This window comes from Anopheles maculipalpis, chromosome X, assembly GCF_943734695.1.
Source record: "Anopheles maculipalpis chromosome X, idAnoMacuDA_375_x, whole genome shotgun sequence".
Classification (NCBI taxonomy): domain Eukaryota; kingdom Metazoa; phylum Arthropoda; class Insecta; order Diptera; family Culicidae; genus Anopheles; species Anopheles maculipalpis.
This window is the reverse complement of record NC_064870.1, coordinates 7,115,145-7,140,104: the sequence shown is the minus strand read 5'-3', so window position 1 is coordinate 7,140,104 and position 24,960 is coordinate 7,115,145. Positions and strand designations below refer to the sequence as shown.

Here is a 24,960-nt window from a genome sequence, read left to right as displayed (position 1 = left end):
CTATGGCCTTCTTGTGGCACGAGAAATGCGTTTTGGGTGTGTTTAGGTGTAAAAAAAAAAGCATGGCGGACGTATGTTGACGGCGATAAGATAGTAAGCGCACCGTACGGGCACTCGACATATTTTAGGGATATTTGAAATAGGCGATGTGGTGGATAAATTCCAATTCATTCTTAGAACGTTTTGCCAGTTTTTGAAGTTCTATGTGTCGAACTTGCGGGAAAGAACACGTTAAAGTTTCTCTTTTTGTTGACCGTTAACCTGTCATGAACGAACTCCGTCAAATAGTGCAGTTGGTAACGCAGAGGCACTGCACTCAAACGCACACCTACTTCTCTCTGGGTTCAAATCTCGATAAGATATGAAATGTGGAAGAGAAGAGAAGACTTTCTTCGTCTGCTTGGCTTATAAAATGATCTGCTAAAGTCTTTTTCATCTTGGCCTGCTAAGGATTGACCCCCCCCCCACCACCCCCCCCCCCCCCCCATCCACGGCTGCATCCGATCTCCGGACAGGTTAGACTTCACTTGATCATCCAGCCAACGAGAGCTCTCTCTGTGCTCCCTCTACGCCTCGTGCCGAACGGGGGTCGCTGACGAGCACCTTCTTCTTGGTGGGGCATGAGTTGGACATCCTCATACTCTCCATCTGCTTAGGTCTCGCCATCGAATGGGTGCTAGACTTTCTGATAATACCATGTCGTAGTTGAAAAAGGGCCTCTGTACGTGGTTAATTGGAATACCTCTTATACATATAGAAAAGCAACCAAAAACTTTGATACTCAAATCTCATACCTAACTGATGAGAGGTGTTAAATCGCCACAAAATGTCCCCAGCGCCGTGGAAATTTTAACATTAACCGATAATAGTTTTCCATTTATGTGTGTGAACGGGGGGGTATACACACACACTGTGTGCTTGTTTGTGCACCATTGCTCGCTCCCCCTTTATGGATTAACCCGGCAAACCAATAATGAAGCACACACGTGTGGTACTCCGGGAGTCCGGTCGGTAATTGTTCAAGGATGCGTCACGCGACCGTTAACACACCTCAGGAGCCCCCAATTGCATCCACAACAGGTGGTGAAGTTGCTGAATCCCTGAGAGGCTGGATTCGGTCGATCCTTATTGTGGGTGGTTTGACGAAAGCCACCAAGCTTTTATAGCAAAATAAACCTTAACCCACAGGCTCAGGCGAGCCGTCCCCTCGGGGGTCAGTAAAACGGAAGCAAGGCATTATCAGCATTAACCGGGGCCAAGCTCTCTCTGCTGCCTGTGGTTCTGCTGGTGCTTGTTATTTTAGTCGAGTCGGAAGATTTTTTTTTTTTCGTTGCTGTGCCTCTCTCTTGACGATTTTTGTTTGTTTGTGCCCGTTCGATTGTTCGCTTTCGTTGGGTGCCTTGAACGGGGGGAGGGAAATGGATCCCCCAAGGGTGTAACAAACGGGTGTGTGGGTTGTGTTTGGTATACATACACACAAACACTCTCGCACTATACGATTTGCGAGCACTTTCGTCCATTATGCCATAACCTCATCAGCATCATCATCAACGCCCGTTTGTGGGTTGCGCTGGGTAGGTATGAAACCCTTGCGAGCGAGGGTTCAGAATTTCGCAGAATTCGCTCATTACGTCGCTTCCGTCTCTGTTTGGGGATGACGGTGTCCTAGTTGCGGGTGTGCGCGTGCATTCTGGCTAGAGAAAAGACAGAACAACAACAAAAAAGGTGTATAATCCACTTTTCTGATACCCCCCCGAACGGGAACACACCGCAGATAATGCTCCAGAGAATGGTGGTGGTGCTGCGCCGGGAGATTTATTTTTCCAACCCCGGAAAGGCGGTCACGAATCCTCCTACCCTCCAGATGGGGATCTGCGCCTAACCTGGATTTATTCCAATTCCAATCGCTATCTGTGCTCTGCCTCGCGTCGTTTCACAATGACGCTGCCTCACCCCACTAGCAAAGCATCCAGGACACAACATCCAGAAGCTAGTGGTTTCCTTTTTTGTTTTCCTTCGCTTGACAGGAAGCTGCCTGTTAGCGCCGAGTTCCTGGTTGGCTTTCGCGCGATACTAATAATAACAGTCATCCAGTCCAGTCCTCTCTACCACCGTCAGTCAGGGACCTTCCCTGTGTGTTCCCATTTGGCAAGGTGTGCCACTGTGCCTAAACCTCCCCCCCCCCCCCCCCCCCCCCCCCATTACCTGTGCTGACAGGCGACTATCACTAATGGTGCGCTGGGTCGATGATGACTTCAGTTGGAAAATTAGACATTTTTTGCCGGCTTCTGTCAAACAGTGCAGTATCCCGAAGCGTTTGACATTTGATTTGACAGATTGCTTGCTAAATATATGGATACTTGATTTGAAACATTTGAATTGAGGTGCAATAATAACTTCAAAAAAAATCTTCTGTTTACATTTCAAGAACTGCGTTAACTTGAGCGCTGGATAAAGAGGCTCTAACATATTTGAAATAAAGTTATTTTCTTACATCTGCTTTTGGCGAATGCTAGTTTTGCGATCTCCGACAGGGTTGACTCGCTGCGTACCGAATCTGGTGCGTGATCGAATCTCGTGCTCTCGGCATTTCTGGAGGATCTGTGCCGTAGAGCAAAGATCTGCCCACGAACTGTCCTGAAGCCAGACGGGCGCTAACCAAGGCACACTTGAGAAAGTATTTTAAAGCCACGGAGAACATCGACAATTTTCAAAAAGACTAGAAGAAAGTATCGAAAATCGTTCGGCACAAGTCAGTGCTGAACCTGATGGGAGGCGTCAGATCAAAAGTGCGATCATTAGCATGCGATAGAATTAAAAAACAAATTTTTTTGGGGATTTAGTCCAAAACACAACACAAACACTGTTTATCAAATAAACATTCGCTTTCTGGAACAGGTTTTTATTTTATGTCAATTTTTTTAAATCGTGCTTATGCATTCGGAGGCTCCCTTTATTAGTAATATATTTTTGTGACACGAGTTGCATACTTTAAGGCGACATGCGGTGTCGCGCACTCGAGAGCATGTTGACAAATTTGCCTGCATCTATGCAAATCCGCACATGGTGCAACATCTTGCTTGCTTAGGCCCGAGCTGTATACAGACAATCGCTCAGCAGAAATACAACGGTGCAGGGACACTTTCTTCCCGACGACCCTTCCGCGTGCGCGCTTGGGTGGACGCTCGTTAGCGACCACCGGAGTTTGTGGAATCGGCGAACAACTCCCCCCCCCCCCCCCCTCCTGCGGGCTGGGCGCAAGGTCCTGTCCTACATAATCATGTTGTAACTTTGCTACCTAACAAGCAACTACCAGGAATTGTATATCATGATGTGTGGGTGGGTGGACCGGTTTCTGTATGTATCCTACCCTGTGCACATCCTGAACATTCCCCTACCCTTTCCTTAGCATCCTGTCCTGGTTTTTCTTTTTTTTTCTTTATTTGCTTCCCTCCAGCGGCCATTTAGGAACAAAGCAAAACAGCACACAGTGTGCCCGGGTGAGGTGTGGGGCAGCCGGGTATACATCGAGATCGATTGGTTTCCGTTGCACTCACTTCAGCCTTCTAATGGGGTAGTTTTTACCGCCCCTCCTTCCCCCCCCTCCCCCCTCTTCCTGCCCTGCCCTCGCAAGGACTTCGGGAAACAGGAAACTGGTTTGCAAGGATTCGTGGAAAACCTAGCAGTTGCTCGTGTGCAGCGCTCGGTGTAGTTGCGAGTTGTTTCCCGAAGGCCACCAAAACCTCACCTCCCCCTTGCCATTTGCAGCAAAAACTAAACGAAAACAAGTTTTATAAAAAAAAAAAGAAAACACAGCACATTGTTCAACCTAGAAACCATTAACTCTCTCCTACACACGTTTTCATCCTCCATGTTTGTTTTTTTTTTTTTTTTCAAACCGAGAATGCACAGTGGGCCACTTGCCGGGATGAAATTCAACAATTCAATATTGAAACTGCAGTAAAGCAATATTTTTCTGCCAAACTATTAAGGAGCAGACTAAGAAAAATCTCAAATATTTACAAGAACAAGCTAGTTTTTAAACAAAAAAAATACACAAAGATGCAACGTGAGAAAAACGGTTTATTCAAATTCATTTTCTTCTTAAATTGGCGTAAAGAGTGTAAAAGGTGTCAAGTAAAATCTAAATCTAACATGTTTTTGACATTTTATCAAATAAAATGAACGCAAAAGTGGGAGATTTTTCTAAAGTAATACATTTTAGTATAACATAAAAGCTTTCAACTGTTGAATAAATTTGCTGCAGATATGCAGCTGCGTACATTAACTTTTACATCATTTTAGATACTGATCTTCATCTAGACCTTCATAGAAGATAGATGAAATTTTAATAGCAGTAACCACTTCACACTTACCTAACAGATTGGTGACGAAAGAGGAAGGGTAGAGAGAGAGAGAGAATGCTGGGTACTTTTGAACATTAGAGAACAATAATTGTATTCACCGTCTCCTAGGTGATAAATCGCTACTGCAATCTACCTTTGAATAGTTGCTTTCGGGCAATTAGTGTATTGGAAATCAAGGTTAGTTTAGAGCATGTTTCGTCTGCCTTACACGCTATGAGATCCATGAAGAGCCTCTGACCCACGGTAACACTCATTGGACACCTCGTAGCTCTTCAGGTTGATTCCTAATTTCCTTATCGCTATTTACCTTCCTGAAGCAAACCATTTGCAAACGTTTATCAATTAATTTATTTTCCTTCTGTCCATCTTTGGACATTTCTCTTGAGTTTACTTCTTCACTGTATATTTTTGTTACCGAATAAAATAACTGAGGAAAATAATTAAAAAAATACATACAGTTTAAAACTGCAATTCGGAATTGAATGTATTTGTAATTGAAAACATAATGCTTCTTTCTTGGCTAAACGATCCTTCTAAGGTCACGCTGGGAATTGAATGGCTTCACTAGACTAGTTGATACCGCGTAGTTGGGTAGTCGATCCTCAGTTGCGGGGGAACGGTCCAGATGGGTTTTGAAGCCGCTACTACCTAATGCCGGAAACATAATACTATCTGCTGTAAAAGAGCGAAAATGCATTTTTTACCACATTTTATATAAAAATGGTAAATTAGACAATTTCATAACAAAAAATTATCAAAAAGTAATTTTACCCCGATGCTTGTTCTAAAGCGCCCATAGTGCGAATGGAAAGATCCGATTCTAGTTGTTGTGTACGTCGGTATGTGTGTGCGTGTATATGTTTTTTTTCCCACTATTTCCTGTTGCACTCTCTGCAACCACGGCAACCGATTTTCCGATTCCGATTTTATGAACACTTCTTCCTCCCCATCCCCCGTTCTTCTCTCCCTAACTCACCCTCCCCATTACCGGTCGGTCCTCGCTTTCATCAAATGAAGGAAAAGTGAAAAAAAAACATTTAATTGAATTGGAAAAGTGTTTCCTTCTTTGTTTTTGTACTCTCGCGCGCGCTCTCTCACTCTCTCTCCCCTCCACCCCCGACGACCAACAAAATAAAGTGGACAATGATGAGGTTGGGTGGGTGGGAACCGTTCGCGGAGCGCGACCGCAAAGTGTTATTGGCGCTGGATGCAACTCCGGTGGTACCAACAAATCGTGCACACAAAACGGAACAAACAAACACCAGTTGCACCTATTTGATGATGCTGCGCCCCCGTTCATCAGCTGGGCGGGGGGGGGGGTGAGAAAAGCGTTGGAAAATTGGAGGAAGGGGGAGAGGAGTGGGGGCAATCGTTTGCCTGCAAACATTGGGACACGTGCACGTGCATTTTGAATGCTTCGCGTTTGTTTCTTTCTACCGACCGTTTTGTGTGGTGTTAACCAGTCCCAGGGCTGTCGTTCACAACCTGCGAACAAGGGTGACAGTTTGGTGGATGGGGAGGGGTTGGTCAAGGGGAGGGAGACACATCTGCATCCGGCCACAACGCGAAGGAATGCTGTTTTTTTGCGGTTAATTGCGAACGCTCAGCCCCAATCGAAGCACGAGAGAACCATTTACCCTCCACGTCCACTTCCCAAATGGAGGCAAACAAAAAAAAAAAAATTAAAAAAATAAATGGGGCCAGGTTTTGTGATGACGATTCGTACCATTTTGTGTGTTTTACTTCCTTGCGTATGTATGGGTCTGTGGGGTTTTTCCTTTCGTACGAAATTTCCTTTTTGTTCTTCTTGCCTTGTTTTTGCACAAAACCGATCGATTGTGGAAGTTTTGCTCAAACTTTTCCCGCCGCCATCGGTTTGGTTTTGTTTGGCAGCAACAGAAACAAGTGCGGCCAAAAGGGTTCTGACGGTTTGGTTAGCTGTTCGACGTTTAATTACATTCGCACCGATGCGAAGGTGTGAAGCGACCGACAGCAACATGATGCTGTGTGCAGGAGAGTGCGCCGGGACGACCTAAATCGAGGAATATCGGACCAAGATGCAATTAAAAATGGGTTGATGAAAAGATGGAAGTTGTCGGGATATTGTTGGTATGACAATGGGGCAGGCTTTGATTGACTTGACTGCACGGAGAGTGTTGGGTGTGGTAGAAATAGTAAAAGAAAAAGGTGGATTCTCAATCTCAACAAGATGACTGACAGGATATTAAGACGTTGGACTATTTCCTTACAAAATGTAGGGAGAGTACTTTGTTTCTGGGCTTCTCAAACTCTGGCGATTCAGAATGCTTCATCGACGCACGTAATGGACGTTATATAGCATGGCTACGAGTCCTGGACTATGATGACAGATGGGCGCCTTTCTGGAGCGGCGTGTGCGAAGGAATGAATCCCGAGCTAGTCGAGCTGTTTGGCGATGCAGACGTCCTCACCGGAAGTCAAAGCCGGAAAGATACAACGGTGTTGGGGTGCACGTGATGAGAGGATGCCGGACTCTCATGTCTTACTAGAAAGGCTTGGATGCATCTGGAAAAAGATTTGCGAGCCTAGCCTTGTGCTCGAACCCCTGATGAGGTCAAGTAGAATTTTAATGCTATAGCCAATTTCTAAACGCTTCATTATGTTTAACTCGTGCCAGATTTAGAATTTTGCTGTTCAGTTGAAAAGATTTTTTATGCGATGAAATCAGATGTCACAAATGTTTCTTAAAAAAACTAACTTAATCGCTAAATGTTAAGGGAAAAAGAGGTCAAGGGGAGTTAAGTATACTAAAGGACGAGGAGTGAAGGTGAGCACAGAAAGTGGCTAGTGAATGGGAAACGTCAAATAGGTCTGAGGAAGAATTAAAGGCACGAAAAGCACGACGAGGGCGCAGACGATAGATAGGAACATAAAAATTGGTAGAGGATAGCAAAAAAGCGAGGATAGCAAATACGAAGGCAGAGCTGAGCCAGTACCTCCAAACACTTTGCGCATAGTAAACCGCGTGAAGGTCCGCTGGACCCGCTCAACTCGAGACGCAGCTGTGATGGAAGTAGACGACCAAATTACTGAGGCATACTCCAGCGTCGAGCAATGAAGAGCGCGGAAGCACCCGAGATCCGTGGAAATCCGAAGCTAACCGACGCAGCATTCCGAGAGTACAGCTAGCCTCAAAGACAACGTTCTCTATGTGACTAGCGAACGTTAGATCCTTAACACAGTCGGAACGGCTTAATGAAGAGCCACAGTGAGATTTATTTGGACATAGAAGAAGAGAAGGCGATGCAATGGTTTTGGAAGGGATACACAATCACAAAGAGCTTTGATAGGAAGGAAGATTTTGATGTCATCAGCATAACAGAGGAAGGAATTAGGAGGGAAGGACAGATATTCAGAACGTAGACAAAAAGGACAAACAGTAAGGGGCTCAATATGCTGTCCTGAGGGACACTGGAGCCTGGAGAAAAGGGGTTGAAAAGGATAAGGATCACCCTTACGCAACAAACTCTTTCCGTTAAGCAGGCAGACAGTCAGTTCACAACAGATCAACCAATCCCAAAAGACTCAAGCTTGCTAAGCAGAAGTTTGTGAGGTAGACGGTCGAATGCTGCTTTAAAGTCTGTGTTGACTGTGTCGATCTGGTAACCAGCCTCAATGAACGAAGAGATATGGGACGTAAAGGACATGAGGTTAGTTACAGTAGAGATCCATCCGCAGGAGCGACAAACACTGGAGAAACGCTCAGCGAAGAGGCAACAAATATCAACTGGTTAGGAAGCTGAGGAGGAACCCAGAGACATGGCAGCGGGAAGAGTATGGGAGTTTCTGCGATTGTTGACAAAACGCCAAAAAGAGGAAGGGTTGAAGCGGAATCGGGATTTCGGGATACAAACCATTGAATACACGGAGATTGAACAATGACGGATCGAGACGACACTTGCGACGTGCTCTTCTATAGTCCCTTCACAAATTCCACAAAAACCTATTTGATCAGGCAGGGCGGGGAGGAGATCAAAGGAGAATATTGTGTAGTGCAGTGTATCCAGTTGATATTGCGACTCGTTTTTTCACGGACAGGATCAAATATTAAATCACTTTCTCTTACTAAGAAGATGCGAATGATCTACCTTCTGGACGACTAGATCTACATGTACATGATCTACATCTAGAAAACTCAGATCGCAATGATCCACTCACTTCAGAATCCGGTTGGTCTGATTTTATTGAACGACTAGGATCTTTGCAGTCGCTAGAAGATGCAAAATGAACTTTTTAGACCTCTTTTTTTAATTGTTTTGAAGGAGATATTCTTGGAGAGCCATGGGACCTAAGCTTTTGGGAACTGGAAGATTTTTACCAACCAGAATCTCATTGAAACTTACGGATGACACCTTCCTAGGTTACTTATGAGTAAACGTCTAATGTAGACAACTTTTTCCTAAAGAGCAACACGTCATGGCTTGTCATGATCATCGCGGATGATCGCAGCTAACTCAGATTCTTCCAGCTAACCTTCTAATAACTTAATCCTCAAAGTTCCGTCATCGTCTGGCCATAGCATGATCGTTAAACATTGGAGAATGAATGAAACGAATTTCGTTTGCTTCCTTTTTGAGGAACAATATTTTCTCTTGCCCATGCTCACAAACTCCGATCTCTTCGTAATCGATCTAATTTTATGAACCACAAGATGAAGCCAAAAAGATTTAAATACCAAACCGAAACAGCTCATTTGTCCAAAGGTTTTTACTTCAGCCTAGAACACCCCCCCTCCCCTCCCCTACTTGAAGAAGCATCCTTCCCAATCACCGTCAGCCATCGGTTCGGACGAGAATCGGTAAACCAACTCTAACTTTGTTTATTGTAGCCGGCTCCGTTGTTTATAATACTTTAAATTCCTGCAAGAAATATGACGACCCGCAACAGCCGATGGCATATTGTGCGTTCGCTTCGTTTCTCCAGCATCATTTGGGTGGGAATTGGAGGGGGTTGGGGGGGGGGGGGGTAAGCAACCTTTAAGAAATCCCAGCCACACTTCCTGGAGCAAGTCCGTGCGGCTCGAAACCGTGCGAATGAATGTTATTATAAAGTGTGCGTCAGGCACGTCAGTGTGTGCAGTTTTTTGGTTTGTTTGTTGCCCACCGGTCTCAATCTTCGTCGATCCGTTCCGGATCGATCCCTCTATGGGGCGCTTGATACCCGTCCACAAAAACTTCACTCAACCCGTTAATGCCGCAGCAGAATCAATTCATGTTAATTTAATTTTAGCCCCGTGATGATGGGGCCCCCGCCCAGACTCTCGTTTTTATTTGCACAGCTGCCTGCAAGGCTGCCCGCGCATATTGTTTTTTTTTCCGCTACACTTGCTTTTATTGGCGGCTTGGCCGAACGGTGGCCGATGCGTTTCGCGTGCTCTGTGGGTGGAAAAATTTCACTTCCCATTCTTTGCGCGCTTTGCTTGGCTGGAGAATGGCGGCTGCTTAATCGTGTTACATGCTTGTTCGGTGTGGTTATCGGAAAGCATCGGTATGATCTTGTTGCTTCCGACGGCTTCCGTCCCAGTGTGTGGGGAGTGAGAGATATATGTCTGATGGGACAGGCGTCCGGAACGAGTTAACGCATGCTGCCTGTTTTTAATCCAATTTGTATGTGTGAGGACGCGTCCACCCAAAACCTGTGGATGCCGGTTGACTGTGATTCAATTTTCAACTCGGTCCACTACGGTTACAGAATGCTCAGTAAAATTTGGGAACCGAAATAAGTCAAGTTCCCCAAACAAGTCAATGGTCCTCGGATGCCACGTGGGCCTCGCAGGGCATAATTTAATTATTTTGTGTGTCATTTTAACATGTCATTTGCTAACCATTTTCTATCTGTCTCTCTTTCTCTCTTTCCATGTGTCATCTGTAGGGATTTTTTCGACTCTATCGGCTGCGAAAGCTCGGACTGAGCGACAATGACATAATCAAAATTCCATCCGACATACAAAACTTCGTCAATCTGGTCGAGCTCGATGTGTCGCGCAATGGTAAGTGTATTACAAAATGCCTTTCCATTTCCAACATACCTAATCCGATCCACACTCACACATTATCTTTTTATCGCTTCAGAAATCGGTGACATACCGGAGGACATCAAGCATCTCCGCAGTCTGCAGATAGCCGACTTCAGCTCGAATCCGATCTCGCGGCTACCGGCCGGCTTTACCCAGCTGCGGAATTTGACCGTGCTCGGCCTGAACGATATGTCGCTCATTTCGCTACCGCAGGACTTTGGCTGGTAAGTAAGGGAATGATGTGAATACATGGGGAACAACACCACACATTCCCGCAAATGCCTTCTCGCCGGGTGGGACCGATGGGTTTGTAGTAGCCCTCCGTTTACTTCCCATCGTTAGAGGCGTCTAGCGTAACGGAAAACTCCCCCGGGATGATATAAGAGTCCAGGTGGACAGTAGTGGGTTGGAGAAGGTTTGGATGAAATAACGGTACCCTAGCGCACATCAAACGCGCGCGGAAAGCCCGCTAAAGTCTTCCCGGCCTGTTATTGTTACTGCCCGGAACGTCTAAAACCTAGCGAACCAGAACCATCTCATCCCCCTCCCCGAGCCCACGCCACCGATGGGCGAATTATTTGTGCTTTGAAATGGTGCTGTACCCTCTCACACCGAGATTGGGAACAATGAAAGTACAATAAAGGGTTGGAGCTGTTTGTGCTGGGGTTAGTGGTCCCCAGCACACACACACACACACCTAGGGTCGGTCGGTCGGCGCCATACATGTGCAATTTTGGGGTTGAAGTATTTTCTGCCTCTCACATGCGATAGGCTTCCACTTTGTACCGAGCTTTGCTTTTGCCTTGCTCTGATGTTCAATGACTTTAGTGAAGTTGATGAGGAACTTTGCTGGTTATGGAGGTGTGGAGTTACAGATAGAAAAAAAATATCGTACGTGCAGATGCGCGCTGCCATTTCAGAATTGCTTACCTGTATTTTCTTCGTAAAACTATTTTTAGTCTAGATTGTAACCCAAACTTTCCAAAGGGTGTCTGATAATATAATTTGACCCTTGGCTATTAAAAGCACTCAAATGTTCCTTTTTCCCGGTTTTTTTTCTCTCTACTTCGCCCAAAAAAAAAAACACACACACAGTCTGTCCAAGCTGGTATCGCTGGAATTGCGTGAGAACCTGCTGAAAAATCTACCGGAGTCAATTAGCCAGCTTACGAAACTGGAGCGCCTAGATCTGGGCGACAACGAAATCGACGAGCTTCCGTCACACCTCGGCTATCTGCCGTCGCTACAAGAGCTCTGGCTCGATCACAACCAACTGCAGCGATTGCCGCCGGAGATCGGGCTCCTAAAGAAGCTCGTCTGTCTGGACGTTTCAGAAAACCGGCTAGAGGAGCTGCCGGAAGAGATCGGTGGTCTGGAGTGTTTGACCGATCTGCATCTGTCCCAGAACTTGCTCGAAACGCTACCGAACGGTGTGTCGAAGCTGACCAACCTTTCGATACTGAAGCTGGACCAAAACCGGCTCCACACGCTGAACGACAGTATCGGGTGCTGTGTCCACATGCAGGAGCTTATCCTCACGGAGAACTTTCTCAGCGAGCTACCGTCCACGGTCGGTAACATGCTGGTGCTGAACAATCTAAACGTTGACCGTAACTCCCTCGTGGCGGTACCGAGTGAGCTCGGCAACTGTCGGCAGCTCGGCGTACTAAGCCTGCGGGAAAACAAACTCACCCGGCTGCCGTCCGAGCTTGGGAACTGTGGCGAGCTGCATGTGCTGGACGTGTCCGGCAATCTGCTGCAGCATCTCCCGTACTCGCTCGTCAACCTGCAGCTGAAGGCGGTCTGGCTGTCCGAGAACCAGTCGCAACCGGTGCCAACGTTTCAGCCGGACGTGGACGAGGCCACGAACGAGCAGGTGCTGACGTGCTTCCTGCTGCCCCAGCAACGCTACGTACCGTCTAATCCGAGCCAGCGCGAGGACACCGACTCGGAAAATTGGGAGGAACGGGAAGCCTCCCGCACACATTCCGTCAAGTTCACGGAGGACTTTGGCGCGGACCGGGATACGCCGTTCGTGCGCCAGAACACACCCCACCCGAAGGAGCTGAAGATGAAGGCACACAAGCTGTTTGCGAAGGAGCGCAAATCGGACGACATGTCCGGTAACTTGGACACACTGTCGGAGGAGTCGGCATCGCGGCCTTCGCTGCTGAACCGTTCCGGGTACGGGGCGGCCACGATGGAAGACATACAGGGGCACGCGATTCCGCACGACGAGGAGCAGGGTGGTGAAGTGGCGGCGGCGGGCGCAGCAAGTTCGGACGCGGGCGGTGTGGACAATGCACCGGACGATGAGGACGATGGGTACGAGAAGCGGGTCGGTTTCGAGGTGAACGAGGATGAGGAGGATGATGCCGATCGGCAGCAGTACGGTGGAGAGGATGGCGATGGCAAGAAGCCAATCTCTAAATTGCACCGCAGGTACGAACCGTTCGGGAAGGAAGATAGAATTGAAGATTTTTAATGGTCCTTATTGATTGATTTTATGTCGTCTTTTTTATCTCTCCCCCCCCCCCCCCCCTCCACCCGTTTCCACAGAGATACACCTCATCATTTGAAGAACAAGCGAGTCCATCATACCATCACCGATAAAAACACGAACCTGATGTTTACCTCGCTGAAGCTAAAGGAAATGACTCCGCCAAAGCTGGACGAACATCCCGTACTGGAGCAGGTACCGTCGACTGCTGGCAGCATTGCTGAAGGTAGGTATTCCCGTTGCTAGTTTCGTTGCGAACTTAACAGTATACCAACTACCGAAGAATCTTCCTTCAAAGTATCTGAGCCTGGTGCCGAGCATTTTTCTTTTTCGCTTATTTATAGAGCCTTTAAGGGTCTGAGATGAAATTCCGCTCTCTAATCTATACAAAAAGTGTTTTATACTAATAAAACAAAAACTAGTGCGGATGTGGCTTATCTATTTTTGAAAGCTATTGCGATTGTGGTTAGTAAAGAGTATGCTGTGGTTAGTAAGAGTAGGATGTAGGAATGGGGGAGGGTCAGGACTCTTCCTATGAAGCGGTTTTGTGCTTGATGGGGCCGAGTTTGTTGCTGAGGTTGTGCCAGGTGGTGTTCCAGTGATGGGATATTATGCTGTTGACAAAGCGGATGGGATCTCGGCTTCTGCTGGACGAATCCTACCACTGTTGGCCTCTGTTGACACCGGAATGATCTGGAATCCAGCAGAGAATTATTGCCGGGAAAGCAGGTATGGAATCTAGGAGCTAAATGTCTTAGGAGGTGCCGTGTTCCAGGACATCCGGAACGCTGGCACTGTCAGATGCTTCGGCAGTGAAAATAGAAGTATGATTAGGACGCAAGAGTGCCGAACATTGCATGATGTCACTAGACCTTCTCCAGGGCGCATTACATCATTTCTAATGCGCATTACATCATCGCCCTCATCTTGACTCCATCTGTGCGGAGATGTCAAACCCTTACAAATTACCCACCCAAGCGAACTGCTTGCTCTCGCCTATGCCACTTCAAAACATGGCGTGGCCTTCTCCGAAGCTCTTCCCACTGCGGAAAGGGGTTATCGTTTGCCACATTCCAATCGTCGTCATCATTCTTCAGTCCGAGCGATAAGATAAGAGCACGCTGAGCGTGTGTGTCATGATGTTGCTGTTGGACGCGTTTTCCGCAACACGCGAACACTCCCGTCCTCCTCCGTGCCACCAACTCCGGATGCCGCCCTGCCACGCGAACTACCCGGACGGAAGTGTTTGGAAAAACGGGTGCCAGAATAAACAGATCAGGTGCTAAGGTTGCTCCGGTGTGCAATGTTGTTTGTCCAGGCGGTTTGGTCGGTTCGGCGCGATACAGTTTCACACCTTCAGGCTACCGTACGCGTACCTCGAACGTGCGTCGCCAACACACAACCACTTCAGGGAAGATGGCGGTAATTAGCATCTGCGATGGGTGGGGAATGAGTTGTATGGTGTGGACAAGCAACCGAAAGGGCAGCTACTTGTTTATTCCGAAAGGTTGTTGTTTTCGTGCCGCGTCCGGCGGGGCCATGGGCAGCGGGCGGTTTGCTTATTGGGCAGAAACCGATGGTTGTGCATCGTCCATGGGAATCGTCGTTGGGTGGTGTGTGTGTGTGTGTGTGTGTGTGGTGAGAACACAACAATGGGAAGCGCGCTGATGACGACGGTCAGTGGTAAACGACAACAACGACATGTGCGCACCGGCCACACATTTAGTAAGGGCGTGCACAATGAGGCCGAAGTCGCGTTACCGATATTAACACCCGGACCGTTTTCCGAGCGCTCACACAACAAACCTTCCGCACTAACCCTCAAATGTGCTTTCAATGACGATGCCTCGATTCCAAAATACGAACAACAACAACAACAAAAACACGTCAACCATTTAGATAACACGCGGAGCCCTGGTATATTCGATAAACATTAAATTAAACACACCGAAACTAAACTACAAGCGTTGCATATTATTCCACGCGTACGTGTGGTAGTCGCATGCGTGTGTGTGTGTGTTTGTGGAAAGCAAACAATCGAGAGCACCCTTAACATCATCGCACACACTACGCACAACGGTGTAGAAAGCACCCCATGCACGTTCAACATCGCGCATCAAGTCTTAGTCAAGAGCTATTTTGTGTCAAGGTTTTTGTCAGGTGGATCGTGTTGTTGTGTGGGGTTTTCGATTCTTTCTTTGGCTGGCGTATCACTGCATACGTATATGCGTTCCTAGGGTGTGTTACCTGCGCGATACACGTTCGCACGTTTTATCAGTGGCTTTACGGCGATAACAGCAGGGCTGGCGAACTATATGTGGATTTTCTGCTCGCTAATATGAGAAAAGGTGTATTTTTCAATTGATTTTTGATTGCCTACCAACGTTCGATAACCTCAAAGGATCTTACCCTGCCATTTATAGCTTCGTCGGCATATATGCTGCATATATATTAGGCTCGCGGGCCAGTCCGGTGGTTAAGGCGACAGCAGAGCCGGGCTTTCCACGACAGGGCCGGCTGGAACGTTCCTCCATAGTAAGGACTGATTATCCAACCAGTAGCGGATTTAGTCCCTTGGGGGTCCTAAGTTGGAGGCCTAGCTATCGCATTGAATCTAATGACCGAGAGGAGAAGGTTCCTTGTGGACTCAGGGCTCCTTACCAGCTCGCAACATATCTGCTCGAAATTAGTTACAAAAAGAAAGGTTTAGTTTTCGCTCAAAAAACAAAGCTGATAGCTTTGTGCCCTACCTACCCACCGACAAAATCTGCCAACAAAGGCACTACTGCGGCAAATTTGTATTGAAAGATCTCTTACTAGTGGTTATTAAGACAAGTTTTGTACTTAAACGATTATGAGCCCCAAAATAGCTGCTAAAAAGACGCCTTTTGCAGTTCCTCATGGTAAAATTAGAACCACCCTAAGAATCAATACGACCTAGAAGACTTTTATGAAGTTGTTCTTACAGAAATGCTACGCTTTGTGCATCACATTTACCGCTTCACGGCGTTTACCGATCACTGCTGCAGCACCTTTATGCACTGTTATCATACAGATCCTATAGAATAGTAACAGGTACGCCACGTATACACTGCTGCAAGCTCAACACATATCAACCCCTTCTAGCCCTCATGCAAAGTTAATTGGAGCAACTGTAGTTTTTGTTAGAAAAACTGTTTGTGTTCGCCATGCCTGGGGACGGTAAGCAGCCGACGCCGCATTACACGTACACAAGACCGCGCTTCTGGCAGGAATGTTTCGGCAGTAGTTTACCCATTTCGTGCTATTTCACGGGATTGTGGTGCCACAGGCCACACACAACACACACAGAAAGATAAGGCGCAATTTTATCACGCTCCACCCCGTTATCATTGCGATACCCCCCCCCCCCTCCCTCCGGGATAGGTGGTTGGGCTCATCGCACGAGGGTGCAGAAGGAATCCGCGGATGCGCCCGTCAGGTTGACAAATCACCGGGAACGTTGCTGCCGTGTAGTCCGGTTTAGTGTGCTTGTCTCTGCTTATTTTTCTTCCTACTTTTTTTTTGTTGTTGTCCAAAAAACGGAGCACATCAAAAACAAAAGCATCAGGGCGTGCCCTACCCTCTGCTACATATCATCCAGGGAGGGGAAGGGAAACCATTTTCAACGTGCCGCAACAATCAAACACCGAGACGACTTGGATTCACGGCGCCCAAGGTCCGAAGTTTTGGTGGAGAGAGCAGTTGGCGGAGCGTACCAGCGCGAAGCTATATACAGTGTGTGATGAGTCACGGCTCTTATGCTGGTTCGATCTGCATCGTTCCAGCATCAGCTACGGGTGGTTTTTAAGAGGGCACCTCTCACTAATTGGAGGTGGAAATTAGGTTGCTTCGCAACAATTAGTTCGACCCTCGGTAGGAAACCACGCTCCGAAATAACCCTATTGGTGACCCGTTTATGCGGTAGCATTGATGGGGGCGCATACAGTGCGCCCGTGACGTTTTTTTTACTATCTAAATGTGTGTCTGTTTCCATGTATCTGTGCGGTGAGTGCGTTTGTGTGAAAGCGGTTTAAAAAATCTACCGTGCCTTGAAGATCTTGCGCTCATCTCAAACAAGTGTCCATCGCTGTCCGAAGAAGTAGCGCAAGTGGGAATAATTTTGAACTATAAACACAGACACATAGGCACACAAGCGACATACGCACAAACGTAGCACAGGAAGGATGTTTTCAGTCAAGTTTAAAGTGAAGGATGGTGGGAAGGGACCGGGCGGCCGAAAGGTATCGGGCCGTCCACTGTCCCGCCGATCGTCGGGAGCGTCCTCGTTCCGGTCGAACGGTACGGTTGGTTCAAACACGCCCGCCAGCATCCTGTCGAACGGGAAGAAGAAGGGCAACCGAAAGGACGACAAGCGGCGCATACGCATTATCACCGCGGTAAAGGATGGACGAAGCCTGGGCATGGGTAAGGGTGTCACCGATGGTGGACTGTCGCAGACGTCGTCACCGTTGTTTGGGAAGCGGAAAGTCTACGGTAAGCGAGATAGTATGCGCCTTGTCACTGATAAAGGTGACGAAACCAGCGCTCCACCGTTCGGCAGAACGGGAACTCTTCAGCCTTAAAGCATTGTACATGGGTGTGTGTATTTGAGTGAGTGTATTTGTGCTTGATGAATCAATGGAAATGGGGTTGAAATGAATCATATCGGTTTTGTGGTCAACGGGCGGAAATAGTCTGCTCTCGGTGGTGGATATTAATATTGAAGATTCATTGTGGAAGAAGTTTCGAAACATTACGACAGGACCTTCAGGAAGCTTTTCTGTGTGTGATGAAAAATAAGTCACATTAAATTAAAGTGCGCTGCAAGATCTTCGTGAAGCTTCATTTCGGAGCTCAGATCAGCAAATAGTGCGTCGAATTCTAAGCTCTAAAAGGCCTATTTCATCAATTCATCCCTGAGTTTGACCATGCAATTATTTAGATTGATTTTCCTCTTTAAATTGATATAGAAAATTGCGATCGGACGTTACTTGTTGCACACTCAGGTTGGCTACTATGGGGATCGCCATAAAGAGCTAGCAAGCCAAACTCAAGTCGCCGATTTGAGAATTATTCATTGGTCCACTACTACTACTCTTAAAACTAAACTTTAGTACCTAAACCTCAATAGTCTACAGGAGTGCGAGCCATATTATGGCAGAATCTAGTGATAAAAACTACATCTGGTTGAGCTAATCTCTCCAACATTTACTACTGTTTATCAACTGCTCAACTTAATTGCCTGAAGGTTTGTCAGATACCGACTTTTATTTTCAGTTTGTTTAACTTGGGTCTTCGGATTTAGACTACCGAAATGTTTAGCTTGGAAATAAAAACATTCCCTAAACCTTGAACACAGAACAAAACAGTAATGACTATGTATGTCTACTTAGTCTAGTTTATGTTTTTCTTATCTAGTATTGTACTTCCTTCCGAGCAGCAGTTGTTGCGGACGCAAATCAACATCAGTTTCACCCAAGTCACTATAAACCGCACAACGTAAACAAATTGTTAAAGCAAGAGTACCCGTTTTCATGCCCCGCAACGCCTAAGCACGATCTCTAATCGTCATAAAGGAAGCAAAACACTCCTAAACTTTGTTGTACCAGCAATTTGTAACGCAACGAAACGAACAGCCACAAAGGGGTGGGGAAAACAAAACAGGGCCGATATTTTAATAATAAACACGATTCGGCACGGACCACAAACAGCAAAAGGGGTGGCGGGAGCTCATTTGCGGGCTGTGAACTCACTAAATGGGTGAACTCGTCTCCCATTAAAACGCTCACCGCAGGGGCCACTTATATCCACCGTTTGAGCAAAACATTGTAGCACGAAGCACGATTTGCCATCCGGTTCCTGTCTCTGAACAAGAAAACACAGAATCTTTGCTTTACTAATTCAGGTCCGGCTCACCTACACTGGAAGGAAGATAAAGAAAACCAAAAAAAAAAAAGGGAGGAAACGTTCGATATCCGATTCGGAACTGTTTAATCAGGTGCTTTGGCCCGCTCTGTTTGTTTTGCGTTTTTAGACACACTCGACACGTACACCGCACTCAAGGAGGAGCGTCTGGAGATACACATTGAGCGCACGTCTGCCGGGCTCGGGCTTAGTATTGCCGGTGGGCGCGGTTCGACACCGTTCAAGGGCGATGACGAGGGTATCTTCATCTCGCGCGTCACCGAACGTGGCCCGGCAGATCTGGCCGGGTTAAAGGTTGGCGACAAGGTACGTTTGTGGCGGAAGGCAAATTGTTTCGGCAAGAGAAAGACCAATCACATGTTACCCTTTACTTACAGGTGCTGAAGGTAAACGGAATCTCGGTCGAGGATGCGGACCATTACGATGCGGTCGAGGTGTTGAAGGCGTGCGGCTCGGTACTGGTACTGTTTATTTCCCGCGAGGTAACGCGCCTGATCGGACATCCGGTGTTTGACGATACTGGTTCGGTGGCACAAATCAACGTGGTTGATCAAGACTCGCTTAAGACGGCTAGTGGGCCACCGCTGTTGGGTGCACCGCTCGGCGTTCCGACCATTGTCGGGGACAGTGTTGGTGTTCCACCGTATATGGGCGCACTGTCACCGAACACGGTTGGGCTACCAAATGGTGGTGGTGGTGTTGGTGTTGGTAGTATGGACATACCGAACGGGAACGAAATTACGCAAAAGATTATCCTGCACACAACGCTGATACGTGACCAGATCGGACAGGGGTTAGGTTTCAGTATTGCGGGCGGTAAGGGACATGCACCGTTCAAGGACGGTTCCGAGGGTATCTACATTTCGCGCCTTACCGAGAACGGGGTGGCACACAAGGATGGCAAGATAATGGTGGGCGATCGGGTGCTAGCGGTAAGTCGGTCATGAATTTGATTGTGATTCCTAACCGAACGTGTCTCTAATATCCTGTTTTTCTCTCTCTTTCTCTCGCTGCAGATAAACGGTGTCGATATAACGAACGCTCATCACGATTATGCAGTTCAGCTGCTGACCGACCATCAGCGTTTCGTGCGTCTGGTGGTACAGCGTGAAGTGAAGGGACCACTAGAACCATTGCACAGTCCCCGCAGCCCAGTTGTGGGTCCAAATCGCCCCGGAGCATACATGCCCAACCGTCTTGGTATGGTGACAAGCGACTACATTAGCGATTATAAGAGCAACACTTTTCAAGGAATTTATTCACCCCTACTCGCTCCCTGCTGGGATTTAATTCTTTCAATCACACTTTTGGGAGTCGTTATTATAATAATGTTTAAACATTCCTTAAACATAAGGAATGTTTAAACATTCCTTGCAATTCGAATCCCAAAAGAGTTGTAAAAACTCTTTGAGAGGAGTTTATTGAAACCATTCACTAGAAAGATTTAAACCATCCGCTCACTCACTCACTTGCTTAGTACACACAACACAAGCATACATAGATAAAAGCATTTCTTTCTAACAGTACGTTCTCTCTGCTCTCTGTTTCTCCGCCCTAAACAACAGCAACCACCTACACCGGCTACCGACGTACCGGCGATGACAGCCAAGAACAGCCAGCTGCCCACCCACACCATCACCACCTAACCGAGTCGATCAAAACGCCCGACAGCGAACCGAAGGTGGTGGATGAACAGCACACACAAAAGGTAACTGGCGGGGCTAATGCACTTTCACCTAGCGCCTCATTTGCACCGCACACGCCATCTGCCACACTGCTGCAGCATCAGCAAGGGTTGCCAACGCAGGTGGATGCTGCTAAGCAGCAGCAGCCTCCCCTGCCTGCACCGCGTACAGTATTAATGCAAAACGTAAATAACAAACACAGCACCGCTCACAACAGTAGCGCTGACGGTGGTCCGAATAGTAACGGCGTGGCGATGTACAAGCAGCAGGAGCAGCCGATCGATTCGACGGCAACTGCCAGCAATGGTGTGGTAGCGCATACCGCGCCCGCTAACGACGATCCACAGGTAAGTGTCCGCAACCGATGATGACGCCGATGGTGTGTGGTGCGCTGATCCAGTTGGTGGTGAACCAACCCAACCAACAACCCTCCTTCCGCTCCGCCCTTCCCCCATTCTAACACTCTAACGCGAATGGAGGGAAACCCAGAAGGCTCTGCTGAATGCTGTCGTTCCGGGTTGTGTTTTCCGGCACACCTTGTCCCGTTCCCGTTTTCGTTTCTCTCTTCCATCTCACTTCCAGTAGAACAAAAACAACCTATCTGTGTGTTTGTGTGTGCGTGTGTGCGATCACTGTCCAGTTGATTTTCTTCCCTTTACTGCGAAACACACACACATACATGCACGCACACACACACACATATGCACACGCACACTTACACACGCATACACACATACATACAAACACGCACCACACAATCGTAAATTAGAGTAAAAAAAGTATAGAGTTAGTGTGTGTTTAGGGTCGCGTATACTACAGTTTTACAGCGCTCTCTTGCACGGCGTACCTTGATTGCTTGATCCTTTTTTTTTTGCACACGTGGCACACACACACATTGCAGCACGAGAAATCGCTTCACAACTTTGCTTCGTATGCGTATCGTTATCACCATCAACATCATAATCATCATCATCATCATTATCATTATCATCATTAATCAAGAAAGAATTTGAATCCTCTATAAAACATTGGGTTCTATGATAACTTCGGTTAGAAATCATTGTGTTGAACTAAACGTGGTGAAATCTTCGAGATTTCAATCTAGAATTTTTACTATAATGTTTTGTTTGAGCACGGTTTTTGGTTGAATTTTGCTAAATGAAGGAATATATCTCCACATGCATTTTGTCAAAGAATTGTCCGTACAGAAATAATTTATGAAACGTATTGACTCAATCAAAATATTATTTGTTCCACAAAGTATTGATCCCATTTTTGATTGACCAAATTAATGCTTCGTATCTCAACCTTTAGCTACAATTATATCTGCAAAGTTTCTCCCATTTTTGCATGAGAAACCCTTTTATTGCGATACACTGTCCGGTTTTTTTCACACATAGTGTACAAATGAAACTAGTCTAAGTCATCCTAGACCCCGTCATCATTAAATATACTAATAATACATTCTCATCAACTGCAGCTATTAGCTAATCACGTTCCGTTCCATGTATCCACCCACAGTCGTCTCCCTTCATTCAGTCTCCATTTTCCTCCTGCCGTTCCTTTCGCCCTTCCACGACTCGACGTCGAAAAGCTCGACGGAGCTTTTCCGCGCACGCATTTAATCACCTTACCAGTTAGAAGAAAACAAAACAAACAAAAAACCCCACCATACCATTAAACCACCACATTACTACAAATCCCGCCGGGCACCGGTAACAGCCGTAACGCATGGTCCTAATCCAAGGTTTTCCCCTTTTTTTCTTTTCGTTTCTCTTTCTTCCATATAATGCCTCCTTCTCGTTGTTGCTGTCTGTGCCTGCCTTCCCCAAAATATGCGCCGGTTTATATACATGTGTGTGTGTGTGCGCGGGTTGTGCGTATAATCCTTCCGACAAAATCGAAACGAACACTTCGATATAATACTGTGCATATTAACTGCGCATCCACCGTGGGCTCACATAATCTCATCTCTTTGCGCTTGGTCCTTGATGCTTTCCTTTCCCGGTTTTTTTCCCGCCATATGCGTACGTGTGTGTACGTGTGCTTGCCGTGTGGGTGTGACGAATATGTATATTTTCGAACGATCAATTTCTTTCCCGGCGTGCATCGTGTGTCTGTGTGTGTGTGTGTGTTTTTGGGTAAATCTCTTCTTGCCGTCCTGCCGATCAAACGTCATTTTACTATCAACGTACACACACACAAACGCACTCACGACATCCCATATCCTCATCTATCCATCTTGTTTCCAATTTCCAATTGCAATACAAAACTCAACCAAAAAAAAACATCATTAAAAACACATACACACACGCACACATCCACCACCACCACCCCCAATATCGCAGGTTGCAGCGAGGCCCATGACCAGCGCAGATTTTCAGGCCATGATACCGTCTCACTTTATCAGCGGCGGCCGGCAGGTAACCGTGGACAAGTCCGATCACGGCCCGTCGGTAACGGTGACGGTACAGAAGGCCGTCCCGGACATGCCGATGTTGCCACCGGCACCGACCGAGCTCGGCACTGTCACGGAAACGATTACCAAGTCAACGTTCACTGAGACGGTAATGACCAGGGTCACTGACAATCGCTTATTGGAACCACTAATCAGCGAGGTAAAATACATTCTCCCAAATCAGCAAACCAAGTCAAAACAAAAGAACAAGCCGTTACGACAAAGAAAAAAACAAAACTTTATTAGTTCTATGAGATCTAGTCAACAAGCTACTACCATTACTACTATTACTATTGCTACTATTAGTATTACTGCACACAAACTCAACCTGGGTTACTACACTGCCCTATATTCCTTTATCGGAGTTCGGATCGACAAATCATTCATTTACTCTTTACTATATCATTTTCCACTCTGTGTCTCGAGCGTACAGAAAGCGTGAAATGAATTCTCACCCTTCATATCCTATCGGCTAATCGAACATGTCACAAAGCAGAACAAAATGGTGGATTGGATTAAATGTGCAGGAAATATAAGCTTTACAAGCGGTTTTTAAAATTCTCTAAACAAGAATAATACAGGAGGAGAGTCCTTACTGTCAGCTTTGCCAGCCTTTAAGCAAGCTTTCCTTCAGGATCAGTGTCCTAATTGGCTTTACTGTTTTTAAATCTATTACGTTAGATATTGGACGTTTGGATGTAATCTTACTGACAACACGCGTTTGACAGTGTGCCTCAAAAAAGCTACCGAAAGCAGATATATTAATCTAGTGGGTTTTTTCCTCTTCTCCATCTACTCTGGCTCAATGCAGCCGACGGATGGTACACAAACATGCGCTTTCTATTAACTGTAATAAACCTTAATAATATTTCCATCACCCTCCTCACTGTCACGTACCTTCGCCGATAGCTTGTGTGAACAATCGCCAACTGTGTATCCAAATCTGCATTGACCAATTTCGACTTACAACAGCAAACTGTTCCATCTACCATCATTAATATGCAGTGCTGGCCTATATTAACAACGCGACAAATACATTTACCAGGCTCATGTGTGGCTCTGTTACAACTTTGGGTTTGAAATTGTTTACCCCCATCCAGCCTTATTATACAATAAGAGTGGGGGCCCCTATTGTGCGTGGGATCCCGTTTTATTAATCAAACAAATAACGACTGCTTTCTCTTAAATTTTCCTTTCTCGACTCACTGAACCATTGTTGAGCGTTTGTAAAGCATGGGTTTGGAACTCGTTACTAAATGCGGCTCCACGCATTATGTTCTTTTCTTTCCTTACTTCAAACAAAAAAATGCACATACACCCACACACACACGCACTGTCTCGTGCACGTATCGCAAATGGGCGCCGTTGACCAACCAACCAGGAGGTTATCCTGCCGAAAGATCAAGGATCGCTTGGCTTCAGTATTATCGGTGGCACTGATCATTCCTGCACCCCGTTCGGGGCAAACGAGCCGGGAATATTTATATCGCACGTAAGTAATCCGCAGACCCCTTTACTCGTGCACCGCCAGCAACGCTCGCACCAAGAAGCCTAGAAAATTGACTTCCGTTTTCCATTGTCTTGTATCATTTTAGATCGTGGCCGGCGGTATTGCTGCCCTGTCCGGCAAGCTGCGCATGGGCGATCGCATCCTGAAGGTGAACGGTACCGATGTGACGCAGGCAACGCACCAGGAAGCGGTAATGGAGCTGCTCCGACCGTGCGATGACATTAAGCTAACCGTACAGCACGATCCACTTCCGGCCGGTTTTCAGGTGCGTGTTAGATTGGAATGGCTTTTGTGGGCCGCGAAAGCACTTGGGGGGTTTTCTTTTTTCGGCACGGAAATTGGTGTGGTTTCCGAAAAGCGGGCTTCACGCGTTAGAGAAATGGGTTATCCGATGCCCTTGTACCATGCTTCGTAAAAAGTCATTTACTAGAACACACTG

The 24,960-nt window shown here is 46.8% G+C and overlaps 1 protein-coding gene across 1 annotated transcript in view; it reads left to right on the top strand.

Annotated features, from left to right (window-relative positions):
* LOC126561829 (protein lap4-like) overlaps positions 1-24,960 on the top strand; it is a 48,750-nt gene that overhangs the window by 4,108 nt on the left and 19,682 nt on the right. The window contains exons 2-12 of the mRNA XM_050218164.1: positions 10,278-10,395; positions 10,478-10,646; positions 11,518-12,864; positions 12,982-13,148; positions 18,978-19,174; positions 19,246-19,800; positions 19,885-20,068; positions 20,434-20,900; positions 22,902-23,171; positions 24,393-24,503; positions 24,607-24,786. Of these exons, the coding sequence (XP_050074121.1) occupies positions 10,278-10,395; positions 10,478-10,646; positions 11,518-12,864; positions 12,982-13,148; positions 18,978-19,174; positions 19,246-19,800; positions 19,885-20,068; positions 20,434-20,900; positions 22,902-23,171; positions 24,393-24,503; positions 24,607-24,786 (3,765 nt within the window). The remainder of the gene's footprint in view (positions 1-10,277; positions 10,396-10,477; positions 10,647-11,517; positions 12,865-12,981; positions 13,149-18,977; positions 19,175-19,245; positions 19,801-19,884; positions 20,069-20,433; positions 20,901-22,901; positions 23,172-24,392; positions 24,504-24,606; positions 24,787-24,960) is intronic.